This window comes from Carcharhinus amblyrhynchos, chromosome 8, assembly GCF_965287045.1.
Source record: "Carcharhinus amblyrhynchos chromosome 8, sCarAmb.v2.hapA, whole genome shotgun sequence".
NCBI lineage: Eukaryota > Metazoa > Chordata > Chondrichthyes > Carcharhiniformes > Carcharhinidae > Carcharhinus > Carcharhinus amblyrhynchos.
Window position 1 is genome coordinate 76,865,443 of NC_137331.1, and position 22,246 is coordinate 76,887,688.

The 22,246-nt window shown below is 42.4% G+C and overlaps 1 protein-coding gene across 3 annotated transcripts in view; it reads left to right on the forward strand.

Annotated features, from left to right (window-relative positions):
• Positions 1-21,102, forward strand: part of greb1l (GREB1 like retinoic acid receptor coactivator) — a 236,655-nt gene extending 215,553 nt beyond the window's left edge. For all 3 annotated transcript variants that reach the window (XM_080194295.1, XM_080194294.1, XM_080194296.1), the window contains 6 exons: positions 772-937; positions 6,396-6,623; positions 8,482-8,623; positions 13,657-13,857; positions 18,139-18,277; positions 19,983-21,102. In XM_080194295.1, coding sequence (XP_080050421.1) covers positions 772-937; positions 6,396-6,623; positions 8,482-8,623; positions 13,657-13,857; positions 18,139-18,277; positions 19,983-20,146 — 1,040 coding nt within the window. In that variant the 3' untranslated portion in view covers positions 20,147-21,102. The remainder of the gene's footprint in view (positions 1-771; positions 938-6,395; positions 6,624-8,481; positions 8,624-13,656; positions 13,858-18,138; positions 18,278-19,982) is intronic.
• Positions 21,103-22,246: the final 1,144 nt, after the last annotated feature.

Genomic DNA, 22,246 nt, shown 5'->3' on the forward strand with positions numbered 1-22,246 from the left:
AAGGATGACATGCAGACGCTCAAAGCTGGAGGGCAAATCAAAAGCCTTCCAGCTTGAAAAGAGCAGTAGGCTGCAATGGGCAGTAAGTAAAAGAGAGAAAACAATTTAAAATGGAGGCACCCTGTCTCCAACTTTTTAAAATATTTAATTAAAAAGTAGATTCAGCAGTAAGGCCATCACTATGGGGGCTACATCCCTCCAGGGTAACAGAGAGTGCTGGAGGGGTGGCAGTGGTGGTGGGCCTGTGGATGTCTCTGCACCAAACTGGCCCCTGCTGCTGCTAGAGCATGGAAGCCATCTTGAAAATTAGGCTCTTAATGGGCCTATGGAGCTCATTTTCAGCCCAACCCACCTTCAATCCAGGCACAAATCTAGCCCCAAGAAGTGTCTTATTCCGGCCTGGACTCAAAATGGTCTTTTTTGGGAGGCATTTAAGTTGCAAAGCAGTAACCTTCTTAAGTCTTCTACCAATGGAAATGCTGTCTCCTACCCCCAATTCACCAAAGAATATATGACTTTCAGTGAAGGTCAACTTTAATCAAAAGGTGAAGATTTACTAAACTAACAGCAATCAGATTCTATGAATTTGGAATGAGAAAAGTGTACAGCTACATTTTTCCAAATTATGGCTATCATTTATTTTTCCATTTAATATCACACTTTGAACCAATAGCAAAGTGAATCTTATTATGAACCCTTTTCCTGCAATTTTCCAGAATATCAGGTTCATAAATGGAGTAATCCATTTTATAACCTTTTTGTCCTCTTCAGGTGCTGCTCATTTTCTAATCAAAGAACTTTCATACCACAACTTGGAATTGGAACGAAATCGTCAAGAAGAGATAGGGGTCAAACGACAGTGCGTCTGGCCATTTATACTTGTCATAGATGATTCTTGTGTCCTTTGGAATGTTCATACTATAACAGAACCAAGCAGGTAAGAAAGGCAGATACAGCACTGCCTTCATAGTGCAGTAAATTTATTTTGCAAGTTGCTTCTTTACTCTGAGGTTTCTGGCAGTGTCACTCAATTCTGAAGTGACAAGTTTAGCATAGATTCTAGAATATGTAACATCCCATTCTGATATTCTCATTCCCTTGCTAGAACGTGTTTCCTTAGTTGAACCAGTAATTTACACTGATACAGTATTAGGTTGGAGTCCCAAAACACTGACAGAATGTGTTTTTGTTATAAAATCAGTACAGTAGCAGAAGTGTAAATCTGCAATCATTCACATCAGACAGAATTTGAGATCTTTGACTCAGTATCTCAATTATATTTATTTTTTAATTTGGTAAGGGCAGCATGGTGGCACAGTGTTTAGCACTGCTGCCTCATAGCGCCTGAGACCCAGGTTCAAATCTGGCCTCAGGTGACTGTGTAGAGTTTGCATGTTCTCCCTGTGTCTGCACGGGTTTCCTCCAGGTGCTCCGATTTCCTTCCACAGTTCAAAAATCTGCAGGTTAGTTTGATTGACCATGCTAAATTGCCCCTTAGCGTTAGCGGGATTAGCAGGGTAAATACGTGGGGTTATGGGATAACATGAGTTTAGGGCCTGACTGGATTGTTGTTGGTGCAGACTCAATGGGCCAAATGGCCTCCTTCTGCACTGCCGGGATTCTATGATTCTAATCAAGGAGAGAAATGTTGCTGGGAACGAGGGAATGTTTTCCATTTCAGGTATCCAGTGTCATATATTCCTAGGTTAAATATTATAGAACTAAGTAATAACAACTGTCATAACTTATATTTATATGCTGTCTTTATTGTAATAAAATACTACTCAAGGTGCTTCACAGGAGCATTCTGAGGCATAATTTGACACCAAGCTATATAAGAAGACATTAAGGTAGATCACCAAAAGCTTGGGCAAAAAAATTGTTTTTAAGGAGTGGGGTTCACAGGGTTTAGATTGTGTGGGAGTTTGGCAGTAAGGGTATGGTAGTAGCTTCCAGCCCCCTTTCTCATTCTGCGTCCCTCGATTAGATAAGAAGTGCCTACCCCTGGGATCCCACAAAAGAATAGGAATTGTTTCTCAGGCTCCCCATGTAGTAACTGGTTCACAAACTGCTGGTTGATTGCCAGCAATAAGAAGTCTCACAACACCAGGTTTAAGTCCAACCAGTTTATTTGATAGTAATCCCACAAAGTGGAAGTTCTTTCCACTTGTCACACACCTGACGAAGGAACACCGTTTCTGAAAGCTTGTGGGCGTTCTCTGGGCTGCTGCCAGTGCCTGGCGCTAGCAGGGCTAGAAATAATGAGATACTCCAACTCAATGCGTGGTTGAAGGATTGGTGTAGGGCAGAGGGTTTTAGATTCGTAGACCATTGGGAAGTCTTTATGAAAGAGGGGCAAATATATAAGAGGGATGGGGTACAGTTAACTGGGAAGGGTGTGAATATCTTAGCTGGAAGGTTAGCTGGAGTGTTTCGGCAGTGTTTAAACTAATATGGAGGGGGGGTGGGGATGTGGACGGAACTGGGATTGGGGATAGGGTAAGCCCAGAGGGTAGGAAGAAGGATCGAATTGTTTCTGAGTGTCTTCGGTGCATGTGTTTCAATGCTAGGAGTGTGACTGGCAAAACAGATGAACTGAAGGCAATAATGTTCGAAAGGAAGTTGGAAGTGGTGGCGGTGACAGAGACTTGGTTAAAGGAAGGGCAGGACTGGCAGTTGAATGTTCCTGGGTATAAGTGCTTCAGGCGTGATAGGGGAGGGTCACAGAGAGGTGGGGGAGTGGCGTTGTTAGTTAAGGATTGCATCATAGCAGTGCAGAGGGAGGGAGGAATAGAGGATATAGGAATCGAGTCGCTATGGGTGGAGTTGAGGAATAGGAAGGGAGATGTTACTATGTTGGGTGTGTACTACAGACCGCCCAACAGCCTGAGGGCTGTGGAAGAAGGGATAAGCAGGGACATTCTAGATAAGTGCAGGAAGAATAGGGTGGTGGTAGTGGGAGATTTTAATCTCCCCGGGGTAGACTGGAAGGTGCCAAGATCAGAGGGTGCTGACGGGGAGGAATTTGTACAGTGTGTAATGGAAGGATCCCTGGAGCAGTATGTGGATAGCCCGACCAGGGAGGGGGCTATACTGGACTTGGTTCTGGGGAATGAGCCTGGGCAGGTGGTTGACGTTGAAGTAGGAGAGCAGGTGGCTAACAGTGACCACAACTCTGTCTGGTTTAAGATATTAATGGATAAAGATGAAGCCTGTCCTAAGGGGAGGGTGTTAAACTGGGGGAGGGCTAGATACAACCGGATTAGGCAGGATCTTAAAGATACGGACTGGGGTAAGCTGCTTGATGGCAGGTCGACGCTGGGTATGTGGGAGTCTCTCAAGGGAAAACTAAAATCTTTGCAGGAAAGGCACGTGCCGGTCAAGAGGAAGGATGGGAAGGGTAGGATTAGAGAGCCGTGGGTAACTAGGGATATTGAGGACCTGGTCAGGAGGAAGAGGGAGGCGTACATTAGATCTAGGCATTTGAGGACAGAGATAGCGTTAGAAGAATACAGAGAATGTAGGAGAGAACTTAAAAGGGGCATCAGAAAGGCAAAAAGGGGCCATGAAATGGCTTTGGCGGGTAGGATTAAAGAAAATCCTAAGGCATTTTACTCCTATGTTAGAAATAAAAGGATGGTTAGAGGGAAGATTGGCCCTCTCAGGGACAGAGGAGGGGAACTATGCTTGGAGCCTGGGGGAATGGGGGAGATCCTGAATGAATACTTTGCGTCAGTATTCACACAGGAGAGGGGCCTGATGTCTGGTGCTGTGCTTGAGGAGTTTGAGGATCCGTTGAGGGATATAGTCATCACGAGGGAAGAAGTGTTGGGACTCTTAGACAGTATAAAGACGGATAAATCTCCAGGGCCTGATGGCATCTATCCCAGGCTGTTAAGGGAGGTGAGGGATGAAATTGCTGGGCCTCTGACGCAAATCTTTGTCTCTTCTTTGGACACAGGTGAGGTCCCAGAGGATTGGCGCATTGCAAATGTAGTACCGTTGTTTAAGAAGGGTCAGAGGGATAACCCAGGGAATTATAGGCCGGTGAGCTTGACTTCAGTTATAGGCAAGCTAATGGAGAGGATCCTCAAGGATAGGATGTATGAACATCTGGAGCGCTGCAATCTGATCAGGGATACGCAGCATGGCTTCGTTACAGGGAGGTCGTGCCTTACGAATCTAGTGGAATTTTTTGAAGAGGTGACAAAAACGGTTGACGAAGGACAAGCCGTTGATGTCATCTATATGGATTTCAGTAAGGCGTTTGACAAGGTCCCTCATGGTAGGCTGATAGAAAAGGTGAAGGCTCATGGGATACAAGGCCAGGTATGTAGATGGGTGGAGAACTGGCTTGGGAGGAGGAGACAGCGAGTAGTAGTGGAAGGCTCCTTTTCCAATTGGAGGCCTGTCACCAGTGGTGTGCCGCAGGGCTCGGTACTTGGACCTCTTCTATTTGTGGTATATATTAATGACTTGGAAGAGGGGGTAGGTGGTGTGATCAGCAAATTTGCTGATGACACCAAGATGATTGGTTTGGCGGGTACTGAGGAGCAGTGCCTGGCAATGCAACAGGACATAGACAGGCTGGTAGATTGGGCAGATAGATGGCAAATGGAATTTAATCCGGAGAAATGCGAGGTGATGCACTTTGGCCGGAATAATGTGGAGGGGAGTTATACGATAAAAGGTAGAACTATCCGGAGTATAGATACGCAGAGAGACCTGGGGGTGCAAGTGCATAAGTCCCTGAAGGTGTCGGTACAGGTGCAGAATGTGATGAGGAAAGCGTATGGTATGTTAGCCTTCATAGGAAGAGGTATAGAATATAAGAGTAGGAGTTTGATGTTGCAGTTGTATAGAACGTTGGTTAGGCCTCACTTGGAGTACTGTGTCCAGTTCTGGTCGCCGTACTACCGGAAGGATGTAGAGATCCTGGAGAGAGTGCAGAGGAGATTTACCAGGATGTTGCCTGGTATGGAAGGGCTGTCTTACGAGGAAAGATTGGATGAACTTGGGCTGTTTTCCCTTGAGAGACGTCGGCTGAGGGGGGATCTAATAGAGGTTTATAAGATTATGAAGGGGATAGATAGAGTAAATGGTGGTAAGCTTTTTCCGCTACAAGAAATGGATAGAACGAGGGGTCACGGGCTTAGGGTGAGGGGGGCTAGGTATAAGACAAATATTAGAGGGCAGTTTTTCACGCAAAGGGTAGTGGGGGTGTGGAATGCACTGCCGAGTAAGGTGGTGGAAGCAGGCACGCTAGGGTTGTTTAAGAGTCACTTAGACAGCCATATGAGCGGGCTACATATAGGGGGATATAGTAGGCCTTACTGAACATTGTAGGCTTGGGAATACGTTTTGCCTCAGGAATGTTAGTCTTTGCCTGTTTAATAATGAATTTTTTTGTCTCCACAGGCATTTAAGTCCAGCAAGGGGCATGCAGGCGGCAGGTTGTAGTGGGCTGCTCTTGGATGTTGCTTCGGGAGTTGCCTACTGCTTCATGTCGTTAGTGTGCTTAAACTGGACCATCTCGAGGGCAACATGACAGCTCAGAGACTATCTCTGTTGCTGTGCGGACACATGGATTTGGGCCTGTGTCTGTGGGAGTTTGCACGTTCTCCCCGTGGTTGCGTGGGTTTCCTCCGGGTGCTCCGGTTTCCTCCCACATCCCCCAAAGATGTGCTTTTAGGCTGATTGATTGGGTACTAAAATTGTCCCTAAATTGGACCTCCCTGATCCTCGCACGTTAGGCGTAGACTAAAATCATGAATAGGTCACTGAGATAGTAGGACGGCGGCGCGGGCTCGTTGGGCCGAAGGGCCTGTTTCCCGTGCTGTGTTGTTCTTTGTTCTTTGTACAAAGAGACAAAGAGACCCTGAAAACTGACTTAAACCTGGTGTTGTGAGACTTCTTACTGTGTTTACCCCAGTCCAACGCCGGCATCGCTACATCATGATTGCCAGCAATGGCAGGATAGTGGGAATTAATGCCCACCTAAGGATCTCAATTGGTGGCAGGGTAGATAGACAGTCCAGAAGCATCCCTGGCCTGCTTAAATTCCTCACCACCAAAACTGCCTTAGAGTCAGCATTAAATTCTGTCACTAGTGTGCCATATATAAAGGAATGTTGAGGATTTGCCCTTACATAAGCACCTTCTTGCTTCTCTCTGAAACATCTAAAACAAGTTTACATACAATGAGTTACTTTCAACTGCAATCATTATTATTTAAGCAAGTGCTGCAGCCACTATATGAATAGCAAGAATTCAGAGGTTGCAATGAAATGAAATTTAGATTATTACATTGCGAAGACTGCTGTGGGATTAAGAATGTGGATATGTGGAATGAAATAGCCCTGTGTAAGCAATTGACTAACAGTTCTTTTAAACAGTGAAACAAAGGAGCCCACGGTTTCCACAAAGAATGTTTCCTTGAAGACCGTAATGCTGCACATTGAGGCGACACCAAAGATTACTCATTACGCGCTCTGTGGAATTCAAAAATGGAACAGCAAGCTGAATGCCAGCAAACTGAGGGCACCATTCTCTCGCTGTCACATACACGATTTTATATTTTTGAATGTTGATCTCACGCAGAATGTACAGTATGATTTGAACAGGTAAGTTTTCACAGAGATGGAATTTCATCAAAGGTTTATTAATTTAAAATTAACTTCTGTCACAACCAAGGGGATATTGGAGATATGTTTTATAATCAACTATTGTTTGAGTAAAATACAAAAATATAAAAAATGATAGAGTGGAATAAAATGGTGCATCGATCATTAGATTAGTGCCCTTACATTTTCAGAATTCAATGTTTTCTAATCATTAATGCTTATTCATTGTGCAGCTCAGTTTTGGCATTTTATTTTGGAATTCAGTTGGTTGTTTTAAGTTGCATGGCTTATGATGGCTATGAGATTTGCGTGCAGGTTGCAGGTAGCAGGTAGTGAAGTTGAGTTTGGCAGCGATTTCATAAAAGAGCAGCAGAGTTAATTGTGTTTGTTCGTGAGTGCCTTTCGACTATAATTGTCTAAAGCAAGCACTTGATTAAGCTCAAGGAAATAACTAAACTCATATTCCACTGGCCAACTGTGTCCACACTCCTGTTAAGCTGATTTCAGTAGTAGGTTTATTACTCAGCCAAGCATGCAATGAGATTTCGTTGAACAACTCTGTCAGTGAGCCTACCTCAGCTGAATCCATTAAAGTCTTTGAAGACAGCCCGAAGCTCAGCCTTCCATCAAAGCTTTGAAAGCTGAGCTTCCACTATATTCTTAGTTCAGCTCTGCTACCCGACTATTTCAAAACTTTGAATCAGCCAATAGATGGCTAAGTTAAACTTCAAGGAAATAATTTACGTTATGGGCAGTCACATCATTTTCTCTGGATTTCACTATGATTCAATTCAGAATAGCATTTATCTAGTGGGTAATGTACTTGAATACATCTAAAGACTTTTCCACTTTCACAATGCTGTTCATTCCATTGCCAGGTGTCAGAGGTCATAGAGGTTTTAAGCATGGAAACAGGCCCTTTGGCCCAACTTGTACATTCCACCCTTTTTTTAAACCCTGAAGCTGGTCCTAAGCCCATATCCCTTTATACCCATCTTACCCATGTAACTGTCTAATTGCTTTTTAAAAGACAAAATTGTACCTGCCTCTACTAAAACCTCTGGCATCTTGTTCCAGACACCACCCTCTGTGTGAAAGAATTGCCCCCTGAACCCTTTTGTATCTCTCCCCTCTCACCTTAAACCTATGCCCTCTAGTTTTTGACTCACCTTTGGGAAAAGATATTTACTATCTAGCTGATCTATGCCCCTCGTTATTTTATAGACCTCTATAAGATCACCTCTCAGCCTTCCACGCTTCAGAGAAAAAGGTCCCAGTCTATCCAACCTCTCTTCTTAACTCAAACCATCAAGTCCCAGTAGCATCCTAGTAAATCTTTTCTGCACTAGGTGTCAACCTAGCAACCACATTATTTAATGGTAACTCACCTATTCAAAATAAAGCATTTTGTCATGGCATGAAGTTGAGCTCACGTTTCATATGTTTCCTGACAGTGGTCCAAGACATCTCTGTGCTGGTGTAATGAACACCGCCTTCCAAAACCAGCCCAACTCAATTAAAATTGCTAAAGGTTTGAAATACCCATTTCTTCAATTGTGCCAGCAAAGCCGAGACATCAAGGTGCCAGAATCCCGGATTTGAGTCCCACCACCATTTTAAAAGTCCATTGGATGCATTTCAGCCCCTTTGTCTTTGAATTCTAAAAAATGCCACTTCAGGAATAATGGAAAAAAGTTGGAATAGGTTTGCCATCTTGCTAATTGAAATCCTTTAGCCAGTGGAAGAGGGGTTGATCTTGCAGTAGTTCAGTTTATATCATTGTACAGTTAAACATTTACTGTGACTGGCCCTTATGTAGAGAGGAAAATAAGGAATGAAAATATTTTGTTTCTGTTAGGTATACATGTGAAGATATTGACTTCAACCTCCGGACAAACAGCAGTGGTTTACTCCTTTGCCGATTCAATCACTTTAGTCTCATGAAGAAGCACATTCAGGTCGGAGGACATAAAGATTTTGTTATCAAACCCAAGATTATGGTAAGGAGTATACTGTGATGGTACATTTCATGAACATAGTTTGATCCTAAACAAGAAAATGAACCTCTTGCAACAGACTACAGTGAACAATCTCTTGGTGCCATGTGAAGTTAAAGGAAAAGTTTAAAAAAAGACACATTTTAAATTTTACATGTTTAAATCAAAAATAAAATCAAAAGGAATGAAACTTCACTATCCTAATAATTACCTCCCAAAACCAGTGAAGTTGATGGGCAATAATTAATATTTATCACATTGTTAAATGAGTATTTTAGACTGGAAATAGACAAAGCTAAACTTCCTCTGGTGAATTTAGTTGGTATCTGGCTCACAAATACGATAGCTTTATGTTACTCAATGTATGGTACGGTGGCACAGTGGTTAGCACTGCTGCTTCACAGCTCCAGGGTCCTGGGTGCGATTCCCGGCTTGGGTCACTGTCTGTGTGGAGTTTGCACATTCTCCTTGTGTCTGCGTGGGTTTCCTCCAGGTACTCCTGTTTCCTCCCACAGTCCAAAGATGTGCAGGTTAGGTTGATTGGCCGTGCTAAGAAATTGCCCCTTAGTGTCCAGGGATGCATAGGTTAGAGGGATTAGAGGGTATAATATGTAGGGATAGGGGGGTAGGCCCTGGGTGGGATTGTGTTCGGTGCAGACTCGATGGGCTGAAGAGCCTCTTTCTGCACTGTAGGGTTCTATGGTTCTATGGTATTCCAGCAATGAGTCAGTCAGTGAAGTACTTTTTCTGTGAAGCTAACAGTGGAGCAGCATAACAGCAACCTTCGGATATTCTCATTTAACTATGCATTGGCTCCTTGCATGAAGTTACTATGTATTTTGAACATGAACATTTTGCTTATTTGTACAACAAATTCTGACCCACTCACTCTAAGGAATATAAGTATTTAGTCCTAAATCAATTCTGGTTTGTTTCAAACACCAAATTATCTTAATAGGATCCATCACTGGGGATGTAAAAAATGGGTACAAGGGTACAAGACAAATTTGTTTCATTGTAATTAAGCATCTTGTGATGTCTTATCTCCATTATAGGTGCACTATATAATTGCAATTGTTATTTTAGTAATGAACTGGGGATTAAAGGTAAAGTAAAGCCATTTTTACGATTGCTACTTTTGAATTCCCGTTTCCATAAAATACGAGATATTCTTATGGCCTCTCCCTGTCAATTTGCAACCTAGTAGTTCTGTTTGATAGACTCATGAATTCATTGGTTGTAACCAACCTGGGACCGCCAAAAATCAGTTCTAATGGAATTTAGATCCCTCTGCTGAGGCCTTGAGTATTGTCATATTGCTAGCAAGAGTTGTGAACAGGAAGAATGCCAGTCGCCTTATTACAAGTTATTCCTGTTTTTAACAATTCTCAGCATATTCCCTTCTATCATGTTTGAATTCTTTCTAAAAATTATTATTCCTTTTAGGCTATTTTCATGCTCCTCAAGAGTAGCAGTGAGTAAGCCTGGAGTAGTCCATTCAGTTAGCCACAGTTGATTCATAGTCATCCATAAACACAAAAAAGAGTTAAAATATAGGTTCAAGATTATGAGCAGTGTTATATTTTCATAGTTGCCACATGTTCTGCAAAGGAGGACTGTGAGGTGGTGTAGGTTAAGAAATGTATTATCTTCCACCAGTGAGACCTGGATTTTAATCCAGTTCAAACTGCTGAAATTGTAATATTTTCTGCCTCCCTTTCATTTGGTTATAGGGATGTTAAATAGATTTGAACATTCTCAACTTGGTTCTTTGTGGACCTGAGTCAGCTTTACAAAACTACTCAGGTTGTTGATGCCTACTAAGAAAGACCATTAAGATTATTGGGTCTCTCTTTTGAGGTTGAAATTGGAACATAGAGGAGGGTAGAGATGCCTTTCTGGTCATAACAAGACTAATTTGCCAGTCCAGAGTGCCAGAACAGCAAGCACGGAAGTGAAGAAAGGAAGAAGAACATTGGTAGATCACTCCGATTCGGGCAGGCTTAAAAATTGGTTTTGCACCCAGTGCCAAATGGTTTGCCATTGTCACTTTTTAATGGCACAAACTGGGTCAGGGATGATTAGTGCATTTAAAGTTGCATATAAATGTGCATAGCCTGTTCAATGCTGAATTCTCCCAGCTCCCGGGACCTACTGATCCTCAGATGCAGCGGAGGCTGGCAAGAATTTCTACTGGCCATGCTTGGGGGAGAGCTCAGAGGTCATTAAACCCATGGGTGGTCAGGAACATGGCTGGGTGGTGCCCACCTAGCACACTGGCTATGGCAGGGGGGTGATAATCAGGGTGAGCATATCAGAGGTTATGAAGGGGAACATATCAGGGGGTCATGAAGGGGGAGGGCACATGTCATGGGTCATGAAGAGGGACCCATTCGGTGGGCCCCAATGCTGGCGACCCATATCAGGGGAAACATGCCGTGCTGATGGGGGGGTGTCCTGTGGGGGAAGGAGGGGGTCTCCCAGTGCTCTGTGAGATCGAGGTACCCTTTCAAAAACAGCACCTGACCACTTTGCAGCTGGGATCACTGGCATGTTTAGCTCCCCTCCCCCCCCTCAACCCCAATACTGATGGGCAACTCACTGCTGTTTCAAAAAATGGCTGTGTGGGATGATTGCTGTCTGGTCCGTGCCAGACAGACAAGTGCGCATCACTCTGGCTTTCTCGCCATTATAAGTAAATTTACTATACTTTTTTTTTGTGAAAATTGTAGCTAGCATTTCAGGTTGCTGACCGTTTACCATCCCTGATATTTATGTTTGAATTATTTTTCTCTTTGTGTGTCCACTTGCAGTGGAAACAAAGTGCGATGCAGGAATGGTTTACTTGTTTAGTGTCTTTGGTTGGACATTGTTTTATATGGCTGAATATTTAAAATTTTAAGATGATGGTGACCAGTTTTCCTCAACCCTAAGGTAATCTTGCTGGTAAAGCACTTCAGTTTCATTAAACCTGAAAATACTGACTAATAATTTTAAAATTAATTTCAGATTTCCTAAAAGCTCAGGGAGATTTTGTGTTGCCCCCTCCCCCACCAGGAGGCAATTTACCTTTAAGTGACCTCTCCCTTTAATTTTGAGCAGCAGCCATTTAAGTAGTGTTTCTGATTCCGGAGGTGTCTCTGTAGGAACACGTCCTGTGCGAGATTCAGTTTATGGATGAACATATTAAAAATATTTAGGCCATATAAGAGCCCGAGGGGACGTGACAGGGTAGGTGGTGAGATGCGTTCACTGTTGGGAGAGTCTTGAACAAGGGAACGGGGCTACCAGATAAAGGGCTGGTCATTTAAAACTGAGGTTTGTAGACATTTCTTCTCGCAGTGGGTGGTAAATCTCTGGAATTCTCTGCCCCAAAGGGTGGAGGAGGTTGGATAATTAGAAGTATTTAAAGTGGTGGTGGATAAGTATTTTGATAGATTGAGGAGGGCAGTGGAGAATTAGCACAGAAAAGGAGTTGAGGCTGGCATAGATCAGCCATGAATGTATTCAATGGTCGGGCACCTTGAAGGGCCTGGTGATCTACTCCTGCCTCTATTTCTTACGTGTTTTACACTTGCCTTTAACAATAACTGGAAAAAATGTAAATTCAAGTCTACATAATTGCGCCTACTCTTGAGTTTTGGTTAACAATGGAGTAAAATTTACACGCTCGCCAAACAATGTCAAGATCTCTGAAAATCTTTGATATGTAAAATGTGCTGATCCTAGTTGTTTGATTAAAATTTAAAAATTCAAGCTCTGCATTTGCAGTTAATGAATTGCTTTTATCGGTAGGATCGTCTGATCCTGCCTGCCAGCAGGATTTACCAGTGCCCAAGTCAGTGGGCTTTTGGCTGGCTCATTGCATCCGCATCCCACTACGGCAGGGTTGGGGAATCCCATTCAATGTTTTCCCTGTTTGGCATTAGAACATAAGAACATAAAAGCATAAGAAATAGGAGGAGCAGTAGGCCACCTAGCCCCTCAAGCCTGCCCTGCCATTCAGTAAGATTGTGGCTGATCTTGTAGTGGTTCAGTTCCACTTACCCGCCTGCTCCCCATAACCCTTAATTCCCTTATTGGTCAGAAATCTATCTACCCGTGACTTAAACATATTCAACGAGGTAGCCTCCATCGCTTCAATGGGCAGAGAATTCCAGAGATTCACTACGCTCTGAGAGAAGAAGTTCCTCCTCAACTCTGTTCTAAACTGACTCCCCCTTATTTTGAGACTGTGTCCTCTAGTTCTTGTCTCCTTTCTAAGTGGAAAGAATCTCTCTGCCTCCACCCTATCTAGCACCTTCATTATCTTATACGTCTCTATAAGATCACCCCTCAGCTTTCTAAACTCCAACGAGTACAGGCCCACCTACTCATTCTCTCTTCATAAGCTAACCCCCTCATCTCCAGTATCAACCTGGTGAACCTTCTCTGCACCCCCTCTAAGGCCAATATATCCTTTCGCAAATAAGGGGACCAAAACTGCACACAGTACTCCAGCTGCGGCTTCACCAGTACGCTGTACAATTGCAGCAAGACCTTCCTGCTTTTATATTCCATCCCCCTCACGATAAAGGCCAACATTCCATTTGCCTTTCTGATCACCTGCTGCACCTGCAAACTGACTTTTTGCGATTCGTGCACAAGGACCCCCGGTCCCTCTGTACAGTAGCATGTTGTAATTTATCACCATTTAAATAATAGTCCATTTTACTATTATTCCTTCCAAAGTGGATAACCTCACACTTGCCAACGTTATACTCCATCTGCCAGATCCTCGCCCACTCACTCAGCCTATCCAGATCTCTCTGCAGACTTTCCGCGTCCTCCGTGCAATAAAAGATAATTGTCTGCTACTACTAAAATCCTTGTATATTTTACAGATTATTTAATTATATGTGTGAAGATTAATCTCTAAGGGTCTCATTATACTGTTGGTGGAATAGTGGGAGCTTTGGACTGAGCGCAGTAACCTTGCAGCAACTCATTTTCCTTCCTGACCTATTCATTGATAATCTTGTTTTCTTTGTGCGCAGGTGAGTGAAAGTCTCAATATGATTTCTGCCTCTCAGTACGTCTGTGCTCCGGACAGTGAGAGCACAATGCTTGCTGCTCCTGCCCAATTTCTCCTGGAAAAGTTCCTGCAACATGCTAACTACAAACTCTTTCCCAAGGCTGTGCGCAACAGTAAGAACCCTGTGTTAGCCATCGATTGCTACATGAACCTGGGTCCTGAGGTGAGACTTTGCCTAAATCAATGACTGTAATGAACTTAAGTTAACCATGCACTCATTCTGAGAAGCATATGTCACCATTATGTTCAGTACTAGTAACACTTAAAGTTAAAGTTTGTTTATTAGTCACAAGTAAGGTTTACATTAACACTGCAATGAAATTATTGCAAAATTCCCCTAGTCGCCACTCTCCAGCACCTGTTCAGGTCAATGAACCTAACCAACGTGTTAGGTTCAGAGTGTGGGAGGAAACCAGAGCACCTGGAGAAAACCCACGCAGATACAGGGAGAATGTGCAAACTCCACATAGACAGTGACCCAAGACGGGAATTGAACCTGGGTCCCTGGCACTGTGAGACAGCAGTGCCAACCACTATGCCACCATGCCACCCCATGTGGTTCTTTCTGCAATTCTGATTCAAACATTTCAACAATAAAGAATTAGCATTATGAGAAAAGTGAAATAGCAATATAGTGAAACTTTTTTTTAATGATTGTATTTGGAGAAGCAGCTTTTGAAAAAAAGACAAAGAATGAGACACTTGATAATTACTCATTGGTTTGTCTAGTCATCAGATTCATAAGTTCCTCAGCATTGCATTAAGAAATTAACTCCTGGAGATTGCAGATTTAATCAATAAAATTAACATCAATCTTTTGAATTAACACCAATACTAATTAACTTAACCAACCTGTATTGGGTAGCTGTCAAGATTTTCTGTCCCGTTATTGGAATCCATCATTTAAACTCTTTTCAACGTAATTTCTCTTTTATTAATATATATTTGTCAGACCAGTTATGTAGATTAGACACACTTATATAGTTTTGCTGTACTCCAGTTTCACCCAGTCTCAATAATTGGTGTCTACTGTTTACCACTATTATAGTGTTGCCACAAATTTCTCCATTAAATCTCAATTTTACAGAAGAGTATTTAGTTTTTATGCATACTTTCAAAGATCACTCAAGTTAATGTCCTGTCTTCAACCAAGTACTGGGGCTTATTTCTAAAGGAATAGAATTGATGTGTAAAGTTTAGACTACATTGGGATATTATGTACAACTCTGGTTGCCATAATTATAAAAAGATTATACAGGGACTAGAGTGGGAACAAAAAGATTAACAAGAATAATAACAGCTTATTCCTATCAGGAATTTGATTTATTATTGTCACATGTATTAGTATACAGTGAAATGTATTGTTTCTTGCATGCTATACAGACAAAACATAGGTAAGAAAAAGAGAGGCTGCAGAATGTGGTATTACAGTCAGATGAACTAGAGAAAGATGAACTTAATGTGAGATAGGTCCATTCAAAAGTCTGAGAGCAGTGGGGAAAAAGCTGTTCTTGAGTCGGTTGGTACATGACCTCAGATTTCTGTATGTTTTTCCAAATGGAAGAAGGTAGAAGAGAGTATGTCCAGGATGCTTAGAGATGTTGATTATGCTGGCTGCTTTGCCAAACCAGCGGGAAGTGAAGACCGAGTCAGTGGATGGAAGGCTGGTTGGCTTGATGGACCGGGTTTTGTTCATGACCCTTCATAGTTTCTTGTGGTCTTGAACAGAGCAGGAGTCACACCAAGCTGTGATGCAACCAGAAAGAATGCTTTCTGTGCTTTACATGCATCTGTATAAGTTGGTGAGATTCGTAGCGGACGTGCCAAATTTCCTTAGTCACCTGAGAAGGTAGAGCCGTTGGTGGGCTAGCTTTCTTATCTTCTGTATCCCTCCAATGGCTGTCCTTTCAGACAGGAAGGGCCTATAGGTTTGCTTGGAACATGGATGTCAATGTCCCATTGGGTGTCCTCCAACAGACAGTTGAACTGCTTCCATTTGCATTGCTAAACTGGAGGGTGACTGAAAAATCCTTGTTGGTCTGTTTGACGGTCTTTAACAGAGCTCTTAATGAATCTAATCATCTGTGCTTTCAAAATAGGAACGGTGTCAGGAAAGCAGTATACTGGCCAGCAGTGGTAAATTCAGGCTCCATCTCGTCATTTCCGACCTTGATGGGACCCTAAATTCCTGACTGAAGAGTTTCCACTTGTGGGGGAGAGCAAAATTAGAAGCCATTACCAAGAAATCATATAGGGAAATCAGAAGTTTTTTTTTACCCTGGGAATGACGAAAATGTGGAATTCCCTGTTACAGGAGGCGAAATAAAATGGATGCATTTAAGTGGAAGCTACATATATATATGTGGGAGAAAGGAATAAATTATAATGCTGACAGAGTTAAATCGGGAAGGATGTAAGGCTGATGTGGAGCATGAATACCATCATGGACTGATTGGCTCGAATAGCCTGATTGTGTGCTGTATATTAAGGATCTAGAGGAGTATACGGGTTGTAGGAAGGAGCTTAAAAAGGAAATTAGGAGAGCGAGAAGGGGTCATGAGAAGGCCTTGGCAGGTAACATTAAGGAGAACCCGAAGGCGTTCTACAAATATGTGAAGAGTAAAAGGATGAGATGTGAAGGAATAGGACCTATAAAAGGTGAAGGGGGAAAAGTCTGTGCAGAACCGGTAGAAATGGCAGAGGTGCTTAATGAATACTTTGCCTCAGTATTCACGGTGGAAAGTGATCTGGGAGGTTGTACTGCAGGTTTGCGGCGGACTGAAAAGATTGAGTATGGACGTTAAGAAAGAGGATGTGTTGGAACTTTTAAATTGCATCAAGATAGATAAGTCGCCGGGACAGGATGGGATGTAACCCAGGTTACTGTGGGACGTGAGGGAAGTGATTGCAGTGCCTCTGGCGATGATCTTTGTGTCGTTGATGGAGATGGGAGAGGTTCTGGAGGATTGGAGGATTGCGGATGTGGTTCCCATTTTCAAGAAAGGGAACAGGGATAGCCCAGGAAATTATCGACCGGTGAGCCTGACCTCAGTGGTTGGTAAGTTGATGGAGAGGATACTGAGGGACAAGATTTATGAACATTTAGAGAAGTTTAGTATGATCAAAAGTAGTCAGCATGGCTTTGTCAAAGGCAGGTCGTGCCTTACAAGCCTAGTTGAGTTCTTTGAAAATGTGACTAAACACATTGACGAAGAAAGAGCGGTGGATGTGGTTTATATGGACTTCAGCAAAGCGTTTAAGATCCCCCATACAAGACTTCTTGAGAAGGTGAGAGGGCATGGGATCCAGGGGGCTGTTGCCTTGTGGATCCAGAACTGGCTTGCCTGCAGAAGGCAGAGAGTGGTTGTGGATGGGTCTTTTTCTGCATGGAGGTCGGTCACCAGAGGACTGCCCCAGGGATCTGTTCTAGGACCCTTGCTGTTTGTCATTTTCATAAATGACCTGGATGAGGAAGTGGAGGGACGGGTTGGTAAGGTTGCCGATGACACAAAGGTTGGTGGTGTCGCGGATAGTCTGGCGTGATGTCAGAAATTGCAGTGAGACATAGATAGGATGTAAGACTGGGCAGAGAAGTGGCAGATGGACTTCAACACAGATAAATGGTCCATTTTGGCAGGTCCAATGGGATGAAGGAGTATAATATCAAGGCTAGGACTCTTAGCAGTGTAGAGGATCAGAAGGACCTTGAGGTCCGGGTCCATAGGACTCTTAAATTGGCCTCGCAGGTAGAGGATGTGGTCAAGAAGGTGTACTAGCCTTCATTAATCGAGGGATTGAGTTTAGGAGTCAGGAGGTAATGCTGCAACTTTATAAGACCCTTGTCAGACCCCACATGGAGTACTGTGCGCAGTTCTGGTCGCCTCACTACAAGAAGGATGTGGAAGCTATTGAGAGGGTGCAGAGGAGATTTATAAGGATGTTGCCTGGATTGGGTGGCATGCCTTATGAGGATAGTTTGAGCGATCTAGGTCTTCTCCCTGGAGAGATGAAGGATGAGAGGCGACCTGATAGAGGTTTATAAGATGTTGAGAGGTATAGATAGGGTGGATTCTCAGAGGCTATTTCCCAAGACTGAAATGGTTGCTACGAGAGGACACAGGTTTAAGGTGCTGGGGGGTAGATACAGAGGAGATGTCAGGGCTAAGTTTTTCACTCAGAGGGTGGTGAGTGAGTGGAATTGGCTGCCGTCAGTGCTGGTGGAGGCAAACTCGTTGGGGTCTTTTAAGAGACTCCTGGATGAGTACATGGGATTGAGGGTTATAGATAGGCCTGGTAGGTATGGATATGATCAGCGCAACTTGTGGGCCGTAGGGCCTGTTTGTACTGTAGTGTTCTATGTTCTATGTTCTAATAAGCAAGAACCAGATATTCCTTAATTACCTAACAGATGTGTGTTTGACCTGTTTTTTTTTCCCATTCTTAGATTGCTGTTTGTTACATAAGTTCACGACCTCACTCAGTTAACATAAAATTCGAGGAGGTGTTGTTCAGTGGACTTCTCCTCTACCTCTGTGACTCGTTCGTTGTTGCTGACTTTCTCAAAAAGTTCCTCTTTCTTAAAGGTAACTGAGTTCTTCTTTGTACATCTTTTGCTGAATTGGCTTTGAGGAGGTGATGTGGATGTGCCGGCATTGGACTGGGGTAAACACAGTAAAAAGTCTGACAACACCAGGTTTTAGTTCAATCGATTTATTTGATAATAAACTCACAAGCTTTTGAGGGGACTCCCTCTTCATCAGGTGAATGGAGAGTTCTGGCCACTTTAGGATCTTGAGGTCCTCAAGATCCTTGGCCACTTTAGGACTTGAACAGCAGGTTAGGTGTAAAGATTCGCATTCTAATCAGTAATCTCTAAACTGTCTGTGCTTTATATGCTCTGTCCGAGGCCAGAACTCACCATTCACCTGACGATGAGGGCGTCCCTTCGAAAGCTTGTGAGTTTACTATCAAATAAATTGGTTGGACTAAAACCTGGTGTTGTCAGACTTTTTACTTTGAGGAGGTGGCCAGAGAACTTGACTGTTAGATATTTAGGTTTATTTGCTTCTTGTTGATAAGTTTCCGTTTTTGTCCCCCCAGGATGTTCAGAAGCAACGCTAGGTGAAAATAAATCTTAGGACACCCCCTTACTGGATAGTGCTGAGCTGAAATTGACAATGGGCAAGAATCAGAAAACAAGATTCTCGCTGCGGTGATCTCATTTTTCCAATTTTCCATGACCTTTCCAATGATGTAATGGGGCGGGAACATAAATTGTAATAATTATAATAAATTTAAATACAGTTAAAGGGTTTCCTAACTATATGTTGCCCTTTAAGTAAATAGTTATACCTCACCAAAGTAAAATCATGCCGGCAAGGTTTACAAATTATCACCACACCAACATGATTTACACCAGGTATTTAAAAACGTGAAGCACTCAAGGGGAATCCATCAGGAATGCAAAGGTAAGTAGAGCCCCCCAAGGAAACATGCCTAGGCAGTGCCCTGGCATGGCCCTCTGGCACCCTGGTACTGCCCTCTGAAGAGGCCCATTGGGGGTGGTTCCCCTTATTGGGGGAGTGGAGAGAGGGGGTTGCCCTAATGCTTGTGTCGGGGGTTGGTATTGCCTCAATGCTTATGGGTGGGGCTACCCTGATGCCTGTGGGGGGAAGAGGGTCAAATGGAGATTGGGGCACCCCTTACAGATGGCGCCACGATCCCTGTAGAGTCAGCATTGGCAGTTTTATCAGGCCCCATCCCACCGAGTGATGGTAGAAACCATGTCCCCATGTTCTCTGTGCACAGAGTGCTGGATAATCTGCAGGGAAAACTCAACTATGCAGCTGCAGAGCCATACGCCTGGGTAAGATACTCTGTCAGAGAGTTGGTGCAGACCCAATGAGCCAAATGGCCTCTTCTGCACTGTAGGGTTTCTATGTTAATACCTCTTGAAACTGCATCAAGTTAGCTTCTCTCTCTTAACATTTTACCCATTTCTTGTTGCTACAGAACAGTGCGTCACCACTTCAGCTACTGCTGCTATAATGTACAATCAACCAACATGATGATGTCTTTTGCTTCTTCCCTTTCCCCTATATCTTGGAAAGTTCTTCAAACGGCAGATGAATTGCAATTACTAGCAGTGGACTACTAGCTCTTGTTATGAAGTGGAAGAACTTTAACTTCTTTAATTTTAAACTTTAATTTTTTTTGGTGAATTTACATAGTTTAGAGGATGAGTTTTGAAAGTTTGTAAATTAATATGACTTGCATTTAAATTTAAAGGTGCCACACTCTGCGTGATTTGTCAAGATCGAAGCTCATTACGCCAAACTATTGTACGCCTGGAGCTGGAAGATGAATGGCAGTTCAGGCTGCGCGATGAGTTCCAGACAGCCAGTAGCAGTGAGGATAAGCCACTTTATTTTCTTACTGGACGGCATATTTAAACTCACTTCAGGTGGCAAGAAACAATAAGTGAGGCTGATGGGTGGCACTAATAACAGTATGATAAAGCACAATTTCATGAAAAGGGTAAGGTGGCACAGTTGTGTAGAAAAAAACATATTGACATTTGTCAGTAGTCTGATGAGTCACTTTAACTAACTATTACATCAGAACAGAAACATAGCCGTCAGAGATAAGAGAGGGCTATGTTCTGAGGTCAGTTTCTTCAGTAACTCCAGAAAAGCGTTTGTTACGCGATTTGTGAGGAAAATGGCTTTTTATATGGCCTGGTACATCAACCGATTCAACATGGCAGGAAAAGGGCAGCATGTGCTGCAGAATGTGTATTTTTCCATCATGGGTTTGACCAGTACTACTTACTTTAAAACATGTCTAAAGTAGGCTTGGATCAAAGAAGAGTGAACTACTGTCAATAGAAATACTTCACTTGAAAAGAATGGAACCAAAGTGGAATGAAAGCAATTGAAGATTGTATGTTGAAGATTCTCCACCGTCACTATTCTAACTGTACATAATTACAGTTAAGCTCAGGGGTTTACACATAGGTGACAGTGGAGAGGGGTTGTCCGTAATCATGCTAACTATTCTTATAGTTTTTGTTGTTTTTTTGTAGCATATGATTTCATACTTATTTGATGTAATACTTCACCCTCCTTAAGTATTTTTTTAGAAAGCTCACATATCTTCTGAATATTTTAATCTAAATGCATTGGTAGGGAGATTGCAAGATTTCATTATATGAAGCTTTGTGGGGGTATATGCTGTAAATTTTAATGGCATGTTGTCTCCAAACATTTTCTGACTCTACACAATGTAGGCCTTTGTTAATTTGCTATTTCATTTAGTAGAACTGTCTCTGCTCTCTCCTGTATATCCTCCCCCAATAGTACTTTTCTATATATTGCAACGGTAGTTGTATGCTTTTGTTTACACTTATTGTTTCCACTTATTGTTTCATTGACTCTTAATTTCATACAAGTAGCCATCCATAATGCATTGGATTATAGCTTTTGGTAGGCTGTATGTGCAGTCCTGACACTCAGAATATCTACACTTTTTTTTCCATTTTAAATGTTAAAATGGTAAAAGTTAAATTCTGCTAAAAAGGATAGAGGCAATGTGGGTTTTCATTTTACTTTTTGTATGACACATACATGAAAAGAGTAAATGTGCACTAGTATCACACATCTTATGGTTCTCTGCTGTGTTGCCTGCAATGTGTCTTTTTTTTAATATTCCCTCTGTTTTAAAGAAATGTTCTGCAGGTATATAAATGAATGTAAACATTGGTTCAGTTGTAATTTCATCCTAATTACCACTGTGCAACACTATTTCACATTGAGTAATTTTTAGACACTACAGCAGTCTTAAATCTGCAAGAAACTATATATAATTCATATAAAAGATGCAATGATAATGTCAACAGCAATTCAAATACAAAAGGGCAATTGTATGAAAATTTTAAATTAGTTATTCCCCTCCCCACAAATTTGATAATCTAAGCATGTACTGAGGATCATAAAATCATGTCTTTTGATACAAGCGAAAATATTCAAATAAAACATTCCAAATTGACATATAGAGAGAAAAAATAAACATCTTTACATTACAGTTGGAAAGGGCCAGTACAATGTTAAATTCAGATTACACAGGCACAGCTTTGCCAGCAACAATATGCATGTACTCTGATAGCAAAGGTGGGTATGGGAATTGTAGTTGATTGTTATCGGTGAGATAACTTTTAAAGCAAACTTTAGTACTGTAAATATTGCCAATTACAAATGAACGTTTATCTTTTATTTTACAATGTAATTCTTTCTCCCTCTGCACTGTACACAGTTTCTTGTCTGAATTTTCACAATAATAATTGTAGAAGTTTGAAAACTTTGATATTCGCCCAGTGTTATGTGAGCTTTGTACAAAAGGTATCTGCCTTAGGGGTTTATGGATTTTAAAGATATCCCATGATATTGGTGGTGGGAGATGGATTATGGCACCATAAAGGGTAAGTCTTATTGTTACAGATCTCAGGTAGCTTTGTATTACATGAATGTATTGCTGAAGTTCAAATTCTGCTGACA